Here is a 21,002-nt window from a genome sequence, read left to right on the forward strand (position 1 = left end):
TCACAAGTAATTAGCAATAGAAGAAGAGGAATGGCTTTATACTGCAACTGGGGAGGTTCAGACTGGATATTAGGAAAAAAATTTTCAGAGAAAGTGTGGTCAGACAGTGGAATAGGCTGCCCAGGGAGGTGGTGGAGTCACCATCCCTGGATGTGTTTAAGGGTCATTTGGATGAGATGTTGGGGCATATGGTGTAGGGGAGAACTTTGTAGAGTAGGGCTGATGGTTGGACTTGATGATCCCAAGGGTTTTTTTCCAACCTGAATGATTCTGTGATTCTATGAAAGTATGAAGTGCTATTAAAAAAGCATATTGACTTTCATTCATTTTTATTAAATATATATTTACACTTATGAAGAAATCTATCAATTTGATACAGTAATTTAAAGTTATCGATTCTATAAATCACATATGCTTAAAGGTATGCAGTGTTAAACTTCAGTCATGTATATGAAAAAACAGTTCAGTGGTTTATTTTAGAAATATAACAGTATGTTCCAATATATTGAAAGCTAGATGTGTATTACAATATAGTATGCAGCATACAGGCAGTGTTTAATTTTTATAGGACTATAAAATTACTCTTTCCAAATCTGCAATTCTTTACATTGTTGGAGCTGTCTTACTAATTAACCAACAAATCGGGAAAAAGACAAAACCAAAACAGAAATTACTAGGAAAGTTCTATGCACTTAAGACTTTGAGGAACAGATAACTATAACATCAAGGACTAACCTGCATACCTGGCCCATTTCCTGCCCACTGGAAAAAGCCACACTGTTTTTCCTTTTCAAGAGGGCACACAAAAAAGTTCTTTCCATTATTGGGACCAATCTTCAACACAGTCTTCATAACACATCTCTTGCCATGGTTACAGAATGGAAAATTCAAGTCAGCCCACTGCCAAAAGAAACAGGTTTTAGGCAGTTTTAGCATATGTGATGGCTATAAATTCATTATTTTAAAACTGGCAATATAAACAGATTACCCTAGTAATTAAGATAGTTTTATCTCTTTTGTGATCACTCATTTCAGGTTTTTCTTTAACTGGTGTAACTTTAATTGATGTTAACACATAGGGTTTTTTCAAATTAAGGTGTTACAGTAATTACTGTCTTGAGTTCATCTATTAGCTACCTGGTGATAGGTAACTGAGTCAAACTTTTCATTCACATACGTTTATAGCAAGGAGCAATGGCCACCAGTTGCACTAAGGAAGGTTGGGTTAGCTATGAGTGGAAGCAGATGCCCAGGAAGATAACAGAATCTTCATTCTTAGAGACTTTCAAGATTTTGGCTAGACAGAAACATGGCTGATGTCTAGATCTGGAGTTTGCCATAGTCCTTCAAGCAAGAAGCTGAACTGAACTTTTACAAGTCCTTTCAAACCAACATTTCTGCTGTGCATCTGTTTCACATCACATGGAAGCAGATTAAGAACATTTGCAAAAGCTGGTTCATTCTCAGCAGTAACTAAAACTGGATGTTCACAACTACTATTATAATCTTAGTTTCAATTCAGTACGCACAAGTATTTAAAATTAAATCAATCTTTAAATGGATTGTTCTGTCCACAATTATAGATTATTGGGGCAATGAGGTTGCAGGAACAAGTGCTCAGTAAAACACAGGACTTGAAGTCTTACACATACATACCTGAAAGTAGTCACACCGAGTTTCTCTGGGTAGAGGACAGGTATAAAACTGCCTGCCTTTGTTTTCTCCATCCTTTCTCACAACTCTGAGGCTGCAGAGACGGCTGTGTTTACTGCAGCGAGGACGGCCCACACTTAACAGACGAATATCATTTGTCATATTAGCTTGAGGTGTGCTGTAATGACAGATCACAAAATGACTCCTGCATAATGTTAAAGGGGTTACCTACACCACAGCCAAAAAACTCTCCTACTACTGCAATATCTCACTCAGTGTACTTCTACACACAGTGACAGGCAGAGAAATAACTTCTCTAAGGCACCCTATCACACCTTTAAAGCTGAATGATTGCTAGTAGTGAGTAGGCAAGAGTGTGTGCTTTTCTTGCAGGTATTATATCAGTTTCCCCAGCATTAGGCCATGTTTTAAATTATTTCAAAGTACTCTAATTTACAAAACAAAGTAAGTACTACCACTGCTATTATACAGTCCACCTCAAATTCCAACATAATCTAAAAGAGGATTCTGCTTTCAGTGCAGAAAAAGACCAATACCAAGTAATTACTCCAGGTTGAAGGTATTTGTATGCTTCACAGAAAGACTTCCACACTCTTTACTGAAAAGTTACAGTAATGCTCCAAATCATATTCAGCCATGAAGTAATCCAGCTGGGGCAGGGGAACAGTGTTCTCTGAATAGTATGAAGTTTCTTCCTCATGATTCAGATAGTCAGAGATTATCTGAATGCAATATACAAGGCTTTACTTAAATATAGTAACATGACGAAGATTAGTGCTCTGAAATGTATATTTCCAATACAGTTATAGAGCAGAAAAGCAGTGTTGAAACCTTAGTGAAAAAAGGAAAGATTAATTCATTCTTGTTAAATTATAATTTTAGGAATTTTATATTCTCTTTTATAACTGGAAGATTGCAGTCCTGCAGACATCAGCAGTTTTCTTCCAACACCTCATTAAAACAAAAGAAAAAACTACAAGCTTTTTTTTGGTTTTGGTTTTTGTTGGTTATTTGGGGTGGTTTTAAATATTTAAGGTGATGACTTGCTATAACTACCTGTTACTGTGATTGATACTGTCTCACTTTTTTGCATTCCTCCGAATTCTCAGTTACCCTGCCTACATCCTCGGTTATCTGTAGTTGTCTACTGAGACAGCAAGGAGAAAGTATATTCATACAGCCAGTGATACCGTGTTTCCAAACTGGTGCTTCAACAACTCAAGAACATTTCTTTATTTCAGAACAGACCCATGACCAAGAATTTCATAGCATATCAACACTTGACATTCACCCTGCATAATTCACTGCTGTGACATCTACCTTGCATGCCCATTACTGTTGTATATGTCTGCCCGACCTTTCCTTGACAACCCTAATAGGTTCTCACATTTCTCTTAACTAGACAATGGTTGTGTCTGAATAGGGCTGTGTAAATAAAAACTCAGGATGGGCAGAGCATAGAAGTAATTACATATAGGATGGAGAGGAAGTGGTGGGAGGTTCATCAAGGTACATGTACAGAGCTTTATATCATAGAAGAATGTTGAAAACTGCTAGCTGAAGATAACTAATTAGAATATATTCATTCATCTATCTTCTTTTTGCCATCTTTCACAATGACTTCAAGATCTCACTAAGCAGATAGCAACCACAGTGCTAAGATCAGACAACTCCTTAGGTAGAACTGTGCTTGACTTAGAGCTATACTGTCCTACTATATGGGAATAGATAAACTATGAATGGCTGTTTACTTAACAGCAAAACTGGCCAGATGCCAAAAATCAGGACTTTTCCAGTGACAGACTAGGTCATTTGGTGCTTTTGAAATCCGAGTGTAACATTAGTTACCCAAGAATAAGCTAACTTTGGCAGAAATCCAAAGACAACAGTGTCTGAACACAACAGCACAGTATTCCATTAATCTTCAGGGATAAAGTTGGTTTATGGGAAAATAAAAAGACTTGTTTACATTTTAGAATACATACCTGAGTGCTGTATTATGTTGGTGAACCAAGGATATATGATCAGTTCTCTGTTTCTTCTGTACATGTTTGAAAGAGAGTGGTTGCTGACCAGAGAACAAAGCCATAGCGGTTGTATGTGTTGAGCAATCCTTGCCTGTGCTTCCCCCCGACTGGTAGACTTTGTTTTCAGTTTGATTACAATTGCTTTTTGGAGCAATACACTGAGAGCGTCCATCAGATATTTGGGTATCCTTTCTTAAAACAGCTTTGTTACCAAGATCTGTTAAGACAAGAGTTGTAGTTCCAAAGGCAGCTTTCCTATTGATCTTTATTTCTGTGCTTGGTTTTCTGAAGTCATTACAAGGGTACTTCATTAAATTTATATTAAAGGCTGCAGAATATTCAGCATTCTTTGTCTTTGGAACTAAGGAAAAATAAGTTATTGGTTATAATTGGTTATAATCCATCTGTGTAGCGTGATACATATTTCTCATCTGTATTCATAAGTCATCATACAGGGTGTGAAAGAGTAAGTTTACCATACTGTCTTGAAACATCTCAAAACCTGTCACAAATTAGATACAGCACCAACACAATAAAAAAACCTCATGCACTTCTGGAATCACATACAACAGGTATTTCAAGGTAACATTACTATTGCTTGAATAGGACCAGATGTGAGTTTTAGTCTAAGTGAAAGCTATTGGAGAATTAACCATACAAAATTGAATTTAGCTCAAGTACAGGGATTAAAATATTTAAATTTTTCAAAATAACCTTTTGGAACCTCAGCATTGGGATAGTGCAGTACCTCCAGCAGCAACACATTATCCATTTTTAAAGTACTGGTTTACTGTTGACACAAAACGGAATATTAATTTGTTGGGTTTTCTAGTGCTTTCAGGGTTCCCGTTCTTTCCAAACATTATGCACATCCAAACTTATTGTTCCCTTACTTTAACGGGTTTCAGAAGCAAGCAGTTCAGGCATTTACTTTGCATCTATTTCCTGATATGAACAGTATGTTTCTTCACAGAATCAGAGGCCTGCCTAGTGGGCAATACTCATTCCGAAAGAGTGGGCGTTATTTATTAATGCCAGTTTAACAAATAAGGAGTCTGTAGGTAATCATTGCTGAGAAAAGGGTGCAAAGAAAAACTTTATAGGGTGCCTATGTGCAATCTTTGTTAAGTAGCTGTGAAATCAGTGCTCAGGAACAGTCTTTCCTTTTCTACCATCTCCAGTGAGTGTCTCCCTCCTACATCTTCCCTCCATACAAGGAAGAAGAAATGAAGCAGGAAAAAAAAAAAAGGTTAGGTAAGGCATACACAAGGGCACACTCTCTCCAAAGGCATTCTCACCCAGAAACAAAATAAGAATCCCTACAGTTTACTCTGAACAATACTTATTTCCAGGCTCCTTCCATTTTTGCCACTGCTGCACAGTGAAACATACTGGTTCCAGTGCATTCAGATTTGTTTAAAAAAAAAAGAATAGGAGCTTAGCCTTGTACTTAGCAAAGGAGGAAGGAAATTGAGATGTAATGGTAAATAGTTATCTTTGTCTACAGACTGAATTATTTCAGCTGTATGGCCAGCAGATAGCTTTACAGACCAAGTATTCTGTCCTCAAAAATTCAAAGGTTTCTGTTGACAGTGGTTAATTTTAGAAACAATGTAAAAGACAAAGAATAGGGTATCATTTGTATACATAGGGTACACTTCTTACTTCCTAGCCTGAATAAATCGACTTTAGCTAGCGTAAGATAAGAGTTTCACACACATCACTCCATTCATAAAAAGACTAACGAGAATGAATCAATACTTCAAAAAAAAGCACTGGAACTTAGAAGAACTGAGATAATACCATAAAGTCACTTCTGCACAGGCTGGGAATCTGGGGGCACTTTGGAAAGTATGGTTCAAAGTAAAATCAGAAACTATGGTAATGTGATCTTTAATCCTGATTTCAGCATATATACTGTGAGTCATAGTTAGATTCAGTGCACTTTTTACATAGGCTTCAGGACCTATTGCAGTTTTGCAGCACTGGAGTTAGAAAAATAAAGAAGTTGTAGTATGCAGATTTCAACCACTTCATTAAATAATTCACTACACAATGTGAAGTAAGTGGAATGTTTTTGAGGTCAAAAAGTTCTATGGAACTATTAGGGAATTAGCTTTATCCCTAGAAAGACACACATGCACACCTCTAGACTTTGTTTCTTGGAATATATGTAGCCATTCAAAATGTTTTGGAACAACAGTCTTGATCCAAATTCTGTAAGTCCTTCCACAGAGCAATTTACTCACTTCTGTAGAAAGTAAAATTACAAAGCTCCTTGTCACATAGAAAACAAGTCTCAGTGGAAAGTCTGTTTGCTACCTCAACTGATCCCTTCTTAATATCTAAATTTCTGTACAGCAATCTGGAGACAAGCTAGCATGATACTCATTCCATCTTCCTGTTCCTTTCCAGGTCTCATTCACAGCTGCTTCTGCCCACCAGATCTAGATAGCAGCATTAAAAGCTCCAGTAAGAGACAAATTTAGGTAAGAAGTCCAGAATCATCCTTACTGTGAACTTGAGGAAAAACCCTAGCCCCTCAGAAACCTACATCCTTTTGGAAAGGGTACCAAAATACACTCGTTTTGTTCACATGAAAGAATCATAATTACTTTTCTGCCCCTGGTGATTTCTCCAAATGACATATGCTGCATGCTTCTGTTGATTTTAAGGAGAGTTGAATGAATGGCATTTTGTCTCACTCCTTGCTCCAGTAAAAACAAGGGGTATTGCTATAGAATCCCACCTGACCACTAAGCTGGAAGACAAGACACTTTTAGGGTTTAAGAAAAGACAGTTTCCATGATTGTCTGTGTAAGCTTTTCTCCAAATTTGACTTTTTTAGCTAAAGTTATATAAATACAATTCACAATAAGGCATTTCTACAGTTCTACTGCATCAAAACCACAGTCCTTCTCCCTTTCCAAGTAGAGGTTCCAGAAAACCTTCCAATACCTTCAGGCCTTGAAGTCAAACAGGCATCACAAATTTCAGCAGCAGGCTTGTTTATTAGGGTACAGCGCGTACACGTCCACTCCTCTTCAGATTTCTGAGCTACGTGTTCATTAGAACATGACCCCCTGCCATATACCCAGCCAATTAGGCTATTTCTATTTGGCAGTTTGCTGTGAAACAAAAGAATGATGTTAGTCTTTTGTGATGTTTCTTCTACAAATTGCCTTACACCACTATGTGCAGGGAAGCACAGGGCTAGAGAACAAGGAGTACAGTGTTATGCCTGCCTATCACAACTTTGACAGCATGTCATGTTTTGAGTTTGATATTTTTTTCTTTACCCTCAAGGGCAAATCTTTCTTGATGCTGAAGAAATAATACAAATAAAAATATTTAAACAAAACCAGACAAAGTTAATAATTAACTGATGTACACTCCAGCACAATGTCCCAACCTCTCCCAAATTCCCTCCTATTTAAAGTACTGCAGAAAGAAAATTGGCAAGAAAGTTTCAGTACTTTTCCCCTATCCCTTGAACAGGACACTTACTAAGAAATGCATCATTGGATGAAGACTGTTCAGAAGCCAAACTACAGAAAGTCACACAATCTAGCAAATAAGTATTTTTGCTCTCATTTAAATGGTACCATTAGACCACACTCTGCTATTGTAACAGCCAACAGAACTGAAAACCTTAAAAGTTAGAAAATCTTTCTTGTGTGTCACCACTGGAAAGCCTTTTAACATTTAGGAACCTGTTGAGGATTAAGAGTGGGTTGGGTTTTTTTCAGTGGCTTTTTCCCCTCATCAGAAAGAATTCAAGCATATCCTGGCCCTGACTAGTGAGCCAAAGCTACACTCCAGACACATCTATAGATTTAATTTTACTTATTTTCCTGTGAATTATAATACCTCCTATGTCGATACACTGATTTAGAATCGTAGTTTCTATTGTATAGTCACTACATGTTACCAAGGACTAACTTTGTCAGAGTATCTGAACATTGTTAGCATGTTAAAAGTAGCTTGAACTTACCTGTTCAGCAAGATATGCATGTAAATTTTTAAGTACTATGGTTGATAAGTCATCAAGCATTTTTCTCCGCAGCTTTTGCGGAACTATGCACTTTTTTTGAGATTTTTCTTTATAATCCTAAGAATTTAAACCCTTCAATTAATAATACCAATGCTGTACTTGGGAACTGTTTGACACTGCTTAGAACTATCACTTATTCTGTAATTATCACTCTTCCTAACAGGCTAGATTTCTAAGATAATGGTAAGGATATCCACTACCTACCACATCTCTACCACAACAGGAAACCTAAGGAGGACAATGAGAACAGCTGACATAGAGACGCTGTGCTGTCAAAAGGTACAACAGACATTACAGTAGCATTCACCAAAGTCCTATGGCTAGATAACGAAACAGCCAAACTGAAAAGTTAATAAATGGGTATTTACACATTATTAAATCAGTTGTTCTACTCAGCTACCAAAGATGCATTACTAGACTGAATATATTCAGCATGTCATGTTTTTGAGTTTAATTCCATGTCATCAACTGGTCCACCCTTATGAGATTTCCCTTCCCCCTCATTTTGGAACATGAAATAGGAAAGGTATATATTTAAGATTTAAGGTACATCTGAATTTGATTAGTTAAGCTAATAATGGGTATTTTTCTTCATTTTTTTAGCAGAGCAAAATCACGTTACTTGACACAAGAACCACTGGGTTAAATTGTACAGTTTATAATCTATAGCAAGTCAGTCTGATCACATGGACTCCTTTCAATCTTCATACATGAAAAGCTTGGAATGGCAGATAAACCACCTGAGCTACACATACTTTTGTTTGGTAACAGTTACTGCATAATAGAAAACAGAGCAGTAGAACACAAAGACCTGACAATTAGGATGAGGACAGCACAAGAAATGACTTCTTTATTTTGTAGCTACCATTATCATGTTTTTCACTGAAATATACCATTGTTTATATATTTGTTAAAAAAATAACAAAAAAACAAACTACTACTTATTCTAGAACAGAGAGAGATGGGGTTTTTAACTTGCATCATCTTCTAGTTATCTAACTCAATAGAACACTGCTGTCTTCCTACCCTTCTGCAAAACATTTCTCATTATTACTTTCTGAAAATACAGCATACTGGTGTTATCAACACGTGAAATATTTATCTTCCATGCTGGAATTTTCTGTATTTGATCTGTACTCAAAGGCAATATTTAAGCTTTAACCAAAATCCTTTCAGTCACCTGAATCTTGAAAGAAGGTTGGAAGTGGGAGAGGGATTTGTATGTTCTGCAAATCTTAAAAATAAATATATATATATATACACACACACACACAAATAAAGGCAAAGTTAGCAAAGCAAAGCAGTATCTTTTATTGGATTGACAGAGCTCAGTATAAAAATGCAAGATTCTGAAACCTCAGATGAAAATTTTCTATAACAACTTCAGCATGTAAGAGTCTGAAATAAGGTGCATTTGGAACTTTTACCTTTTGACCCTTTATGATATCAAATGCATTTTATGATCTTCTAAAATAAAAGGAGGAAAGCTGCTGCTAGCACAATACGTGGAACTGAAAATGCCTCTGTGGCACACCTGTATTAAAAACTTTCCAAATCCAATGAGGAACAAAAAAAGTCCTAAGCCCTAAATATTTGCTGCACTCTGAATTTACTGAAGTTTTAGTTATCCTCAGTGTAATTCTACAGCCAGAATTATGTAGATGCATAGCTATGTAGATATTCCAGGACTGAAGGGGCAATCATCCTATGAGAAGAGAAACAAATTCCTACCTTCCTTATGCCATTCAACTCAGTTGTGTGTATACATGCAAGCCTATTATATTGATAACACCAAGAACCAGAGGCAAATTTTCCAGAAGCAGTCAATAATTCCGAGTACTCTGAATGGGTTTTTATAATCCCTACATAAGACTGGAGTAATAGCTATTTCATAACACATAGGGCCCTTGAAAGAAATGGTAGGAAAGACTCAAAGCTTTTAACCATTTTTAAATACCAACGGCCAAAACATTTTTCTTTTGCAGTCAAGTGAATTTAGATGTAAAATGCACAAGGATCCATTCTATTTGAGAACTGATGTCCTCTTACTGCAACAAGCACTTTGAGGTGCTTAAGCACTTTGATGCTTAAAAGCATTACAAAGTTACTGTCATACCTGACATTGACAAGCTGAGGATCCACCTTTTGACACTGCGAGCAGAAGTAAGTCATCCTGTTATTCTCTCCTAAGCGGCAGACGGTGATCTTCCCATTGCACTGACCACAGACTGGACGCTTGTATACTTTGTAGTGTTTGTAGAGTGGGGACCCGGTTTTGCAGCACTAGAAGAGAACATGTTCAAAACCCAAGTTTGAGACTCAGCATAAATTTTAGGTCTGTCCTTCTACAGTTCAACTGAAGCTAAAATAAGAAAAACCCTACATAAGCTGACAGCTCAATGACTACATAGATATTTAAGGCACACTCGTAAGAACTATTGTCTGTATTTCATATTCTTTTATGAAAAGAATTGACTTTAAATCAGGTATAACAGTGTCTGGGTTTCTCCCTAGAATGAAATAAAAGACAGAAGACAAATAACACATACTAGCATGGCTCAAGCAAATGTATGCTAGGCACTCCCTGAGTTCAGCTAGCTCTGATTCAGCACCAGTCATTTTTGACCTGGCACCTGCAGAATTGTTCATAAAGAGCTGACAAGCTCCAATCAATGCAGCACAGAAAACAAAAATAAAATAAACGTAAACCAGAAAACCAACATCACTTTCCCACACCCCAAAAAGAACCTAAAACACACTGCAGAGCCAGATCAGACCTGATACTACAATCTAAGTTAATCAACCTTTCCAAAAGCTGAAGAACTAAGCAATGAAGAAACATTCCAGAGATTCTGTAGGAGTCAGGTAGTGCCCAGTAAAATTGCTAGGCTTCATCTTAGCACTGACCATGCCAGACAAGTTGGCTCAGGAAAAGCCACTTGGCACTATGGCGAGCTCCCCAGATCTTGGCAGAAAGTCATATTAAATTAAGTACAGTACAAGCCCAAAGGGCACAGTGACCTAAGAACCTCTAGAGAGTTGACAAGCAGGCACATTTCATAAGACAATTCACACAGAGTCAGTAGAGACATACCCCAGCTCAAACTGGCAGAAAACAAAAAACCCTCAAAAAAACAAACAAGAAAATCCCAGTAGATATGCAGCCAAATCTGCAGAGCCACACAAATCTCTCCACTACAATTGCAGTTCCTTGGGCACAGTTCAGACAATACCACAGCTGCCCCAGCAATACCAGCCCAGCTCTGGCAGGATTCAATGGCTCTAGCTCTGTAATGCATGAAGACCCTTGGAGTTCTCCCAAAATACAGGTGTCTGAGCACAGCATATTTGCTTCTGTTGTGTTCTTATTCATCAGCCGTGATGAATGAGAATGCTTTTGCTGGTACAATCTGGTAATTCAATCAGAAGGAATTACAAATATATATTTGCATAAATATTATCAAGCAGTTTGCTTTCTCCTCAAGATTTTTCCTCTAGGTTTAGTTAGTTTCTTATTAGTAGCATCCTCCCATCCAGTTATTTAAAAAACAAACAAAAGCAACAGCTATTTACACAAACAAGATTCTTCATCTTTGCATCTGTTAGGTGTTACTATAAATGATATATAGTATGATTACTGCAAACATTCTGTAACAGCCTATAAAAATGATCAAGCACTACCACTCTTATTAACATATTTTCATTCCATTTTAATCTTAAGAGACTTGGAGGGGGGGTGGGGTGGCACAGGGCACAGGGATAGCTCTCCTTTAAAAGCACTTGACTGGTGAATACTTGCTAAGTATAGATTATTAAAGATTTGAAAATGGCTAAACTGAGCTACCGAAAGTTTAATCTGTTTGTTTTTATTTTCAGTCTAAAATCCTGTGACACATTTAAATCGCCTAGTATTATAGTTGTCACAGAACTGGATGCTCTCTCAATTGGGAGACTTCACTATGAAGTTCGGAGAATGAAAGGATTTCTCTAGCCAACAGACTAAACTACTCTTCAGTGGGTTGGGGGAGAGCAGATATTTAAGCAGACTATTAAACAAATTACATTTTTGGCCTTTATGATGGAAAGGCAGTATTAGGAAAGTTAGGTGCCCTCCTCCTAGCCTACCAAAAGAAGTACTTTTAGCAGCACTAGCTCCTTGCCTTTCATAAATACCAAGAGAAACAGACAAGAATTTCACTGCTGCTGTGCATTTCTCTGCATGAAGCTTAAAGGAGAAAAACATACAAGAATTAGGTCAAATTCTCTCTTTTTCCATTTTGGAAAGTTAAAGAGCAATCAGGAATTACAGAATTTACAGGGGAAAAAATTAAACCCTACTGAAGTTGTGGCAGTAGGGAGAAGCTAAAATTTATTTCACTTAGCAACCAAAGGAGTTGTTTTAGTTAGGGAAAAAAAAATAGTTGTTGGAAGTTAGAATCTATTTAGTCAAAAACTTACTATTTCAAGTTTCATGAAGGTAATTCATGTGGCTTTCTTCATACTTCCCTGGGGCAATCTCTAGTTCCCAGTTTGAAGAGTGACCTTTATGTTATCTTACTTGTAACTGTGTGCTTAACCCACATCAATTTTGACATGTTCAGAGTGACATTATAGCGCATGCACAGCAAAACTGTACTGGCCCTCAGGCAGCATCTGTCAACCTCTTCTGCTTCAACTGGGCCAAGCTGTGCACATTCTTACAGTCTAGACTCCCCCACCTTTCCATCATTTGACAATTCACAATTAATAAAGAGCACACAGACAAACATCCCTATTCATGATAACAAACACCTGTCCTGTTGCCTCTTTTTACTGTTTTCACTAGATGATCACATAAAGCTAATATTCTGGAGTAGAGTTTTGGAGGCTTCTCAAACATGTGCCAATACCTTATAAAAAAGCAGGGTAAAATCATGTGTCATTTTCACCAAGCGACTTATATGCTCATCTGTCAGTTGGCAAACCTGTAAGACAAACAAGAATGATTTTTTTAGAATATTACTGTACTAAGGGACAACAGCAGAAAGACGTGTAATGCAGAGGTACTTTGAACACCTTCAGCTGATGTAGAATTGCATTGCTTCCCATTGTAATAATTCTACTGAGATGATATATAGAATGTGAAGCCAGAGAACAGTGCATTTTCACATTCTGTACTACACAAACTCACTGTGTGAATACCAGTGTACTTTGCTGCATCTGTGCAAAACATGAGGTAAAAATTTCAGTTGTCTTCCTCTGTATTGACCTAAGAGATCTTGATGACAGGAATCATGTAGAGTTAACAACTCTTTAATTTCCTCATGGATTATGATATGACCTATCTATCATCAGATGCTCTTTTCTGTGAGAGATCTTCAGGAAAAATACTTAAGTTTCTCTAATTGTGATGCCTTTGGTTTATCAACCAGTTATAATGATAAAACATTCATTTAGTGTCTTAGAAGAACTTAAATGACAGATAACAAAACAAAGGTAAAATAACAAAATGTTATATAAGTATGTATTTACATTGTCAGTACTCTGGTGTCATTAAAATTAAGTCTTGAGACATACTGCCCACCTTTACGGCTGGATGAAGACCACTGTCAAACAGTGCTTCATTTTTGATGATATTTCCCACTCCAGGTAATACTGCTTGATCCAATAACACATCACACAACATGCGGGTTTTCTGCTGCTTAATCTCACTTTCTGCTCTTAAGCAGCTAAACTTTGGAGAACAGACATCCAAGCTTTCCATCATTCTCACTTTCCGTTCACTCTCAGCTGCATTTCTGGAAGAGAAAAATACATTAAGATTTATTTATATTTCAAATATATGCTAACATAGCAGTACAGTTTTAAAAACAACATGTGAAAGTATAATAGAACATTATATGTAGATATCAGTGACAGGAGGAGGCACAGAAATTACATTAACCATCCCTTTCAAAAATAGGTCATTGATATGGATCCAATATACAATAAATTACCCTCTTTTTTTCATATTAGTTCAAAAAATAGTTCCCAGGTCCTTGCTTTAAAACTCTTTCCAACATGGAAAGACCACATGTTTGGACCACTAAACATAACTAACTGTATGGTTACATGGTCCAGTAGTTACATGACAATAAAAGCTATATTTTTCTTAAACCTTGATTTTATTAGGTTAAGAATAAACATTTGAAAATAACACAGTACATGAAGTCTCATGCTTACATAAGCTTTTATGTTTTGTAATATTAAATATGCATATATGTTACTTGAATTTACATGCTTCTTTTCATTCAAGAGCCTCAAATACTGTAAAATCAAGCTTGCTATGGTACTTTTATTAGCAGTGAGAAGTATAATGCTGATAGACAAAAACAGACACAATGTAAATTAGAACAATTATACCAATTAGCTTCCAAAAAGAAAACAAAAATAATAAAACCACCTTGGGAGCATAAAAATTTGAAACCAGTAATCAATACAGGTCCCTATTCTTGTTAAGGAAGTGAGACTTGCACAGAAATTAAAGGAGCAATGGGGTTCAGCATTTAGACCTAAGGACGGAATTAAATCCAACTTTCATTCTCAGTCTGGACACTATCTAATAAGACTATGGCATAGAATTACTTTAACTGTATGTAAACTCCCATACAAAAGTAACAAAATTAAATTACCATGCCAATAAATATACTTTTAGAAAGTTTTGGTTTATTTCTTCATGTCTATGATGGCATCCAAGGACTTCACAATTTGTGTGTGTTTTTTCATTACATTTGTAGAATGTTATACAAGGAAATAAACCCGAGTTGTGTTTAGTTTGGTTAGTTTCTGCTTTACCTATACTCTACTGTCACCTCAAAAAACCACACAGTGTCCTCTGTGAGGTCTATCTCCAAAACTGGCAGTGATCCATTTCTGTCTTTGCTTCCATCAGGATTAATACTCATGGAGCCATTCATACCGAAGTGAATCCTTGGAGAGAAAGAGAGTTCTTATAGATATTTTATCTTAACAACATCTCCAAGCATTACACCAGACTATTTTTTGAAATTATGAACCATTCTTACCTAACCAAGTTAGTAGTATGTACATGAATTCTAGTCATTAAGAGTAACATGGCAACAAACTACTTGCTTACATCGTGCTCAATTCCCAGAGAAGAACCCTCCCCAAGTCAAAACCCCTCCAAAACACTGCAGTTTTCCAGTAGTCTTCATAATTCATTATACAGAAGTCAAACCTGATCATTAAGTAACGCACTTCTCTGGTATATCACACTTAGAACTTTTTCACTTGCCACACTGGTCTTCCAACATAGGTTCTTAAGTCCTCAGGGATGCTGAAAAAAATGAGGCTACTTTACCAGATAATTTTCTGTTAAATCAGGCAGAAGTCACCTGGTATGAAAGTAAAGATTCCAGTCCCCATATCACCAACACTGTTATCATATCAAAGCCCCTTCCAATAACGCCATAAACAAAGTAATTAACATCTGCCATATGTTGTTTTCTGCTTTTCTTTGCCTACAACCAAGGCAAAACCTGCAGGCCAATTAAAAATTAATAAAAGAAATAAACTGAAAAATGCACAGATGGCAAAGGAGTGGACCAGACTCTTTCAAGCACTCCTTTTACAGATCACTAATGCTTTAGGAGGTTTCACATTTTATAATATATTCTACTGGGAGCTAGTATACTCAAGCAAAGGACAAGTTTGACTATGCTCTCATACATTTTATGTATTACAAATTCACCTGGCATATTCAAGTCCTAAAAACCCCCATAAAACAAAGGGAGTGCCCTACTTTTATACAATGTATATCAGAAAAAGTGGATTATTTTGTAGCTACAATAAGATGACCAAAGAAATGTAACATCAGGTGTGTATTTCCTTTTACCCCCTCTTTGTTACATTTCAGGAAGGATAGGCATTTTAAATATTTACAGACAACATTTCATTAAGCATAGTCTTAAAGTCAACTCTTTATGTAACTTCCTCACAGCATTTATTCTTCAATTTTTTTCAATTTTTAAAAACCTATGTCTTTTCAAAACTCTCTTCTTACAAGTCAGTTGATATAGTTATTTCAGCCACTTTTATTTTCAAAGGCCATTTCCAATTCTCAAGTGCCATTAATAGTACTGCACAGGCTTAATTAGTCAAATTTCTTTTTAAACCAAACTCTTGCATGTTACTACCAAATGGTAATGCACTAAATACTTCAAGAAAGTTATTTTTAAAGAAAAAAACATTCACACTAATAGCTGATTTACCAAGCTCCTGTACACTTTTTAAAAGCAGCATTAAAAATCATAACTATTAGCTACATCAGTGAATCGTCAGTTCATGAGAATAATTGAGTCATCACTACACACCAACATTCAAAAACCTTAAGAAATTTACAAAATTTCACTCCAGTGTGTTTCATTACCTTTGATGTCCTTAAACAGGGAAAAATCAGGAATCTTTCAATTTTAATTACAAATAGAAAAGCCATGCTAATTAAAGCTAGGATCTGTTATTCAATGATAACTAGTAGTAAGGAGTTAATTTTTTGTGGTTGTTTTAAAGTAAAAAGGTGAGGTTTTAGAATTATTTAGCACTACACCATATTGAAAGAATCTGCTTTTAAGACATTTTCCTCCATAAAAATAAAAGATTAATAGCAGCACAGCCAAAATGTTATATAGAGATGTATAAAATAGTAACAATTCACATCAAGTTCTAAGGGCCAAGATGTAATTTCCAGTCAAGACAGTGGACGTCTTTCCTTTAAGACATTTGGAGTCAACAATTATCTGTTTCCTAAGAATATTTTTGTCCTTTTTCAGTTATGCAAAAACATGTGCACTGTCAATTTTCAGAAACTTTTCTATAACCTTTTATTACTCTAAATTTACATTAATAGCACACTACAGAAGCTAAACCCAGGACAACCTCTCTCACATAACTGTATTTTTTCCATGGCAAACCATTCAGTTCATGCAAGTCCCTCCTGCAGAACTTGCAAGTATCAGAATTTTTTCAGCTTTCACTGATTATTTCGTTACTTTCAAGACAAAATCAAAAGAAAAAACCTCCAATTTTTAAAAACCCCTCAATTTCTTCAGTGACTTTAATATCCTTGTTTAAGTGGACATCAAAAAGTAGAAGTACTAATTTCTTCAGAAGGTGTCATTCCTCATTTGTACTCCTTAAAAAAAAAAGCTTCTACTACCCACTGCAGATTGTAAATATACTTAACTAAACTTCATTTGCTAATTGCTCTCCACAACATGGCAACACTTCAGAAGTATCGTCCTCATTTGCAAGTCAGGCAAGCAGTAGCCAAACTCTATAAAGCAATTTCACAGCCAGGTTATCTTTACACACCAGCAGTCACTCCTTACTTGAGAAAATCCAGGAACATAAAATGAGTTAGTTACCCTTCATGGCCCAGTCTTTCCCAAGACATATCTGATTAACATTATTCCAGCATGATTACCAGCTTTTCAGAGATAATCTTAGCAAACAAGAAAATCTGGTTTTGTTATGTTGAGAAACTATGTACAGATACAGAATCTGTATACCAGTAATCCTCCTCATTACAAGAAAGTCCTATATTTGAGAGTTAACTTTGTTAAAGAAATAATACGTCCTCTGAAGGAATGTTCCTTATTTTCTCTTCCAGAAACAATATTGGCAGCTAATCAGACTGCTGTAAGATAAATTTTCTGAAGCCTTCCTTTACCTCCACTCAACATCTTTAAGATGCACAACCTACATTTTTAAAACAAGAGAATGAAGTGCCTCATTACCAAATAAGTAACTTCTGGCTCCTGTGCAGAGACATTTCCTGTAAATAACCTCTACAAGGTTTCCAATCAAATAAGTGACATAACTAAGGGACTTAAATACAGTTTCTAGATGCATATATAAAAATAACTGATGGATTGACAAAACTTTTAAGCTTCTTATCAAACAATAACTGAAGGTTGTTTTCATTAAGTACAGTAAGTTATTGCATTGGCGAGAAAGCTTAAGAATTATTTAAGATCTTTCAGGGTCAAAGGATTATATTTTCCATACTAGAATCTGGTAACATTTTCCTTCTCTTAGAAGAGAACTTTTGCAAAATGGTTACTTATATTCCTTAGTAATAGCTTTTTTCTTCTGATAATGTAATTCAGCCTGTTGAAACAATGTCTTCTTACGGTATAATTTACTCCTTTGCTTATACAATCAATTTGTAATACATGCAATAGCCATTTAAAAATAGGCTAACATCTATAAAAGTTACCTCCCCTGACTTTTATCTTCCCTTATAACTGACTTGTATTTTTCCTTTTAAAGCTGCTTTTTCTTCTCCATTTCTATTTAATAAAGCACAATACAAAGCAAGTGAGACTGATTATGACCATAAACCTATCCTTCACAAATATGGGTAGCTTTAAAACACATAACACAGTCCTCTTCTACTAATTACTTGTACAATTGTCATGAAAAGACTGGTATGTGCTTGTAAGACTAGTTGCATTTCTCTAACACTAGGAGAAATAAGTATATAGAACCATATCCAATAATCAGTAGGCCCCCGAAAGACCAGCCTGCACATCATCCCAGGTAATTACTAATATATCACCGCCTTTATTTATCCAGCATGCAACTACTGTAAACTGTTGTACTCACAGCCAAGTATTTGCAATTCCATCTCCTCGCTGTAACAGCAGTACCACTGGCAAAAGACTATGCCACAGAATTGTAAAGTAATTTAGAACTGATAATATCAACAAATAACAAGAATCATGACCTTACACTTTTGTTCAAGATCAGTCACCAGGTGACAAAGACTACACTGAATGCAAAAGTGACATTGTTTCCCTTTTTAAAGATTTAGAAAGATTAGAATTATGTTGCAAGTTGAAGGGTAAAAGAAAAGCATTAAATGCAAGCCTTGCCTATTAAATATTCTTAAATACTCTAAATATACCTTACATATTCTGTGCTAATTACCACAAAGAATGAGGGGGGATTTTTTAAATAATCCATTACACTGTGCATTTGGTTAGATTTATTTTTAGTTGATTTTGCAGTACAGAAGCAAACTGAACTAGAAAAAAAATGAACTAGATTTCAAATACAACCTTGGTAGCTAGTACAAGATGTCCAAGGGATTAAAGCATATGACAAAATCCTGAACATGCCAGCTAACCCCTAATAAGCTCTGCAAAACATGAACAAACGATGATTTGGCAGTTTTACCATTTGTCTAGGAGACATGGTTTCACTAGAAAGTTGTTACATTTACAATGCCCGAACGATTCACCTGCCAAATTTCAAACCACAGGTCCAAATCAAGGAGTGGCTAATACTGTTTTAAAAAAGGCAGCATAAATGTATACACACAGAATATTTTCAGCTTGGCAATTTTTTCACAAGTTTATTATCAGAGCAATCAAATCATTAAAATTTAAGTACAGATTTTCTTAAGCTAAAAGAAACTGCAAGTACAGACTGTAGTGGAAGACATTAAGTAACATGTATGTAATGCAATTAACATTAAGTAACATGCATGTATTTCTCAGTTTTGTTTCTATAAAATGAAATTTCCTGTTTGAAAGAAAGCTCTTCAAGGAGTAACTGTTCTTTTTAGACATCTTTCAATGGAATTTTAGACTAAGAATTAAGCAATAAATTAGCTGAAAAAGTAACTATATCCACTATTGCCAGTACTGCAGAGAGGCTGCTGAGAATTTTCTCCATGACATTAACTTTCAAATCGTAAACTGACATTAGCAAGAACAAGATGACCCCCTCGAACACATACAGTCTGAACACATAGGAAGCTTTTTTCTCGCCTCTTACCTCAAAGCTGCCTGATCAAAATACATAAAAAGTTCCTTTCCCAGTGTCTCCACACCCCTGTAAACATGTCCAATAAGGAAATCGTGACCAGAGATTCTCTTTTCACTTGCAGAAGTCTGAAAATGAGTACACACAAAGATTAAAACAGAATTGATACTACTTTGATTCTAGCATCAGTGCATGCTCAGCAAGTATCTGTATGAACTAATTTTCCAACTCGGACAATATTAAACCTTTTCTCCCTGAGCAGCTCTATCAAAGCCAATGTGACTACTAACCCAGAAAGCAGTCACTATTGCTAATGCTATCATAACTTAGCTCATTCTTTTCTGAATTGAAACAAAAGGTCTTCTTTATCAGTATTTTATGTCTTTTCCTTCAAGTCATGAATTCACAAATGGTTTCAGGCTGATGTAAACTTAACAAGTATAATTTGAATACATGTATTTGTCAGTGTCAATTCTGCCATTTGCAAACCTCCATCCTTCTCCAAATGCCTCTTGCTGAGTTTTTACCCATGCTAATAATGTGCTTTCTGTGTTTTTCACATGTGATATTGTGTACTACAGAAAAGCTTCCACCGAGCCCACAGAGATATTTCACTCTTCCTACTAGCTGAAAGTCTAATCTCAGATGATGTTGCAGGTGGGACATTACTAGAGGACAAGAAAAAGATAATTGTGAGATTAAAGCAATACTCTTCTCTTGCTTAGCACAAGAAACTCCACATTTACAAGTTATCTGGTCCAAACATCTGCTTAAAGCAGGACTGACTTAGGTCAGGCAGCCCAGAGCCTTGTCCAGTCAGCTTCAGAGTAGCTCCAAGGATGGATACTCCCATCTCTCCAGGCCCTTGTTCCATTATGAAAAACTTAAAATTGGGAACCACTACTATAACCTTCATTATACTGTGGGCTTCCTGAAGCTATATAATATTTTAAAACTAAGTGAACAAGAGCAATTCTAAAAGCTTTCCCTCGTTATTTCCAAAAGCTCCTATGTTTCTACAGCTTTAGCGTGTCTTCACACATCCAACACGCAAAGGCTTGTTTATTATGCTGACAAAAAGAATAATTTAAAATTTAAAGGAAGAAAGGCGCACACACACACACACACACACATACACACACAGCCCCCCCCCGAGCTGGGCAGCGGGGCCGCAGGAGCAATGCGGCAGCGGGTGCGGGAGGGGAGGCCATGGCCGCACCCAGAGCCTGCGCTGTGCTGAGGCCGCCAGCCCCTCCCGCCGGCCCCCAGACCCATTTCCTCTCCCCCAGGCCTGGCGGCCTTCGCCTCCACGCACACCCAGGCCTCCAACCTCCGCACGCCCCAGCCCGGCCCTGCCCCTGAGGGGAGGCGGCCGCCCCTCTCCTCCCTGGCCCGACCCCTCACCGCGCCGCCGGCTGCGGCTGGCGGGCCGCTGCTCC

General features: G+C 36.6%; 1 protein-coding gene across 1 annotated transcript in view; it reads right to left on the reverse strand.

Moving 5' to 3' along the window:
• Window positions 1–327: 327 nt before the first annotated feature.
• NEIL3 (nei like DNA glycosylase 3) overlaps window positions 328–21,002 on the reverse strand; it is a 21,291-nt gene continuing 616 nt past the window's right edge. Inside the window, exons 2-11 of the mRNA XM_026847003.1 lie at window positions 20,968–20,998; window positions 19,576–19,691; window positions 14,569–14,703; window positions 13,319–13,532; window positions 12,645–12,719; window positions 9,872–10,038; window positions 6,660–6,829; window positions 3,660–4,062; window positions 1,657–1,831; window positions 328–900 (exon numbers count right to left, since the gene is read on the reverse strand). Coding sequence (XP_026702804.1) covers window positions 724–900; window positions 1,657–1,831; window positions 3,660–4,062; window positions 6,660–6,829; window positions 9,872–10,038; window positions 12,645–12,719; window positions 13,319–13,532; window positions 14,569–14,703; window positions 19,576–19,691; window positions 20,968–20,998 — 1,663 coding nt within the window. The 3' untranslated portion in view covers window positions 328–723. The remainder of the gene's footprint in view (window positions 901–1,656; window positions 1,832–3,659; window positions 4,063–6,659; window positions 6,830–9,871; window positions 10,039–12,644; window positions 12,720–13,318; window positions 13,533–14,568; window positions 14,704–19,575; window positions 19,692–20,967; window positions 20,999–21,002) is intronic.

This window comes from Athene cunicularia (assembly GCF_003259725.1).
Source record: "Athene cunicularia isolate RWA chromosome 4 unlocalized genomic scaffold, athCun1 chr4_part1, whole genome shotgun sequence".
NCBI classification, from domain to species: domain Eukaryota; kingdom Metazoa; phylum Chordata; class Aves; order Strigiformes; family Strigidae; genus Athene; species Athene cunicularia.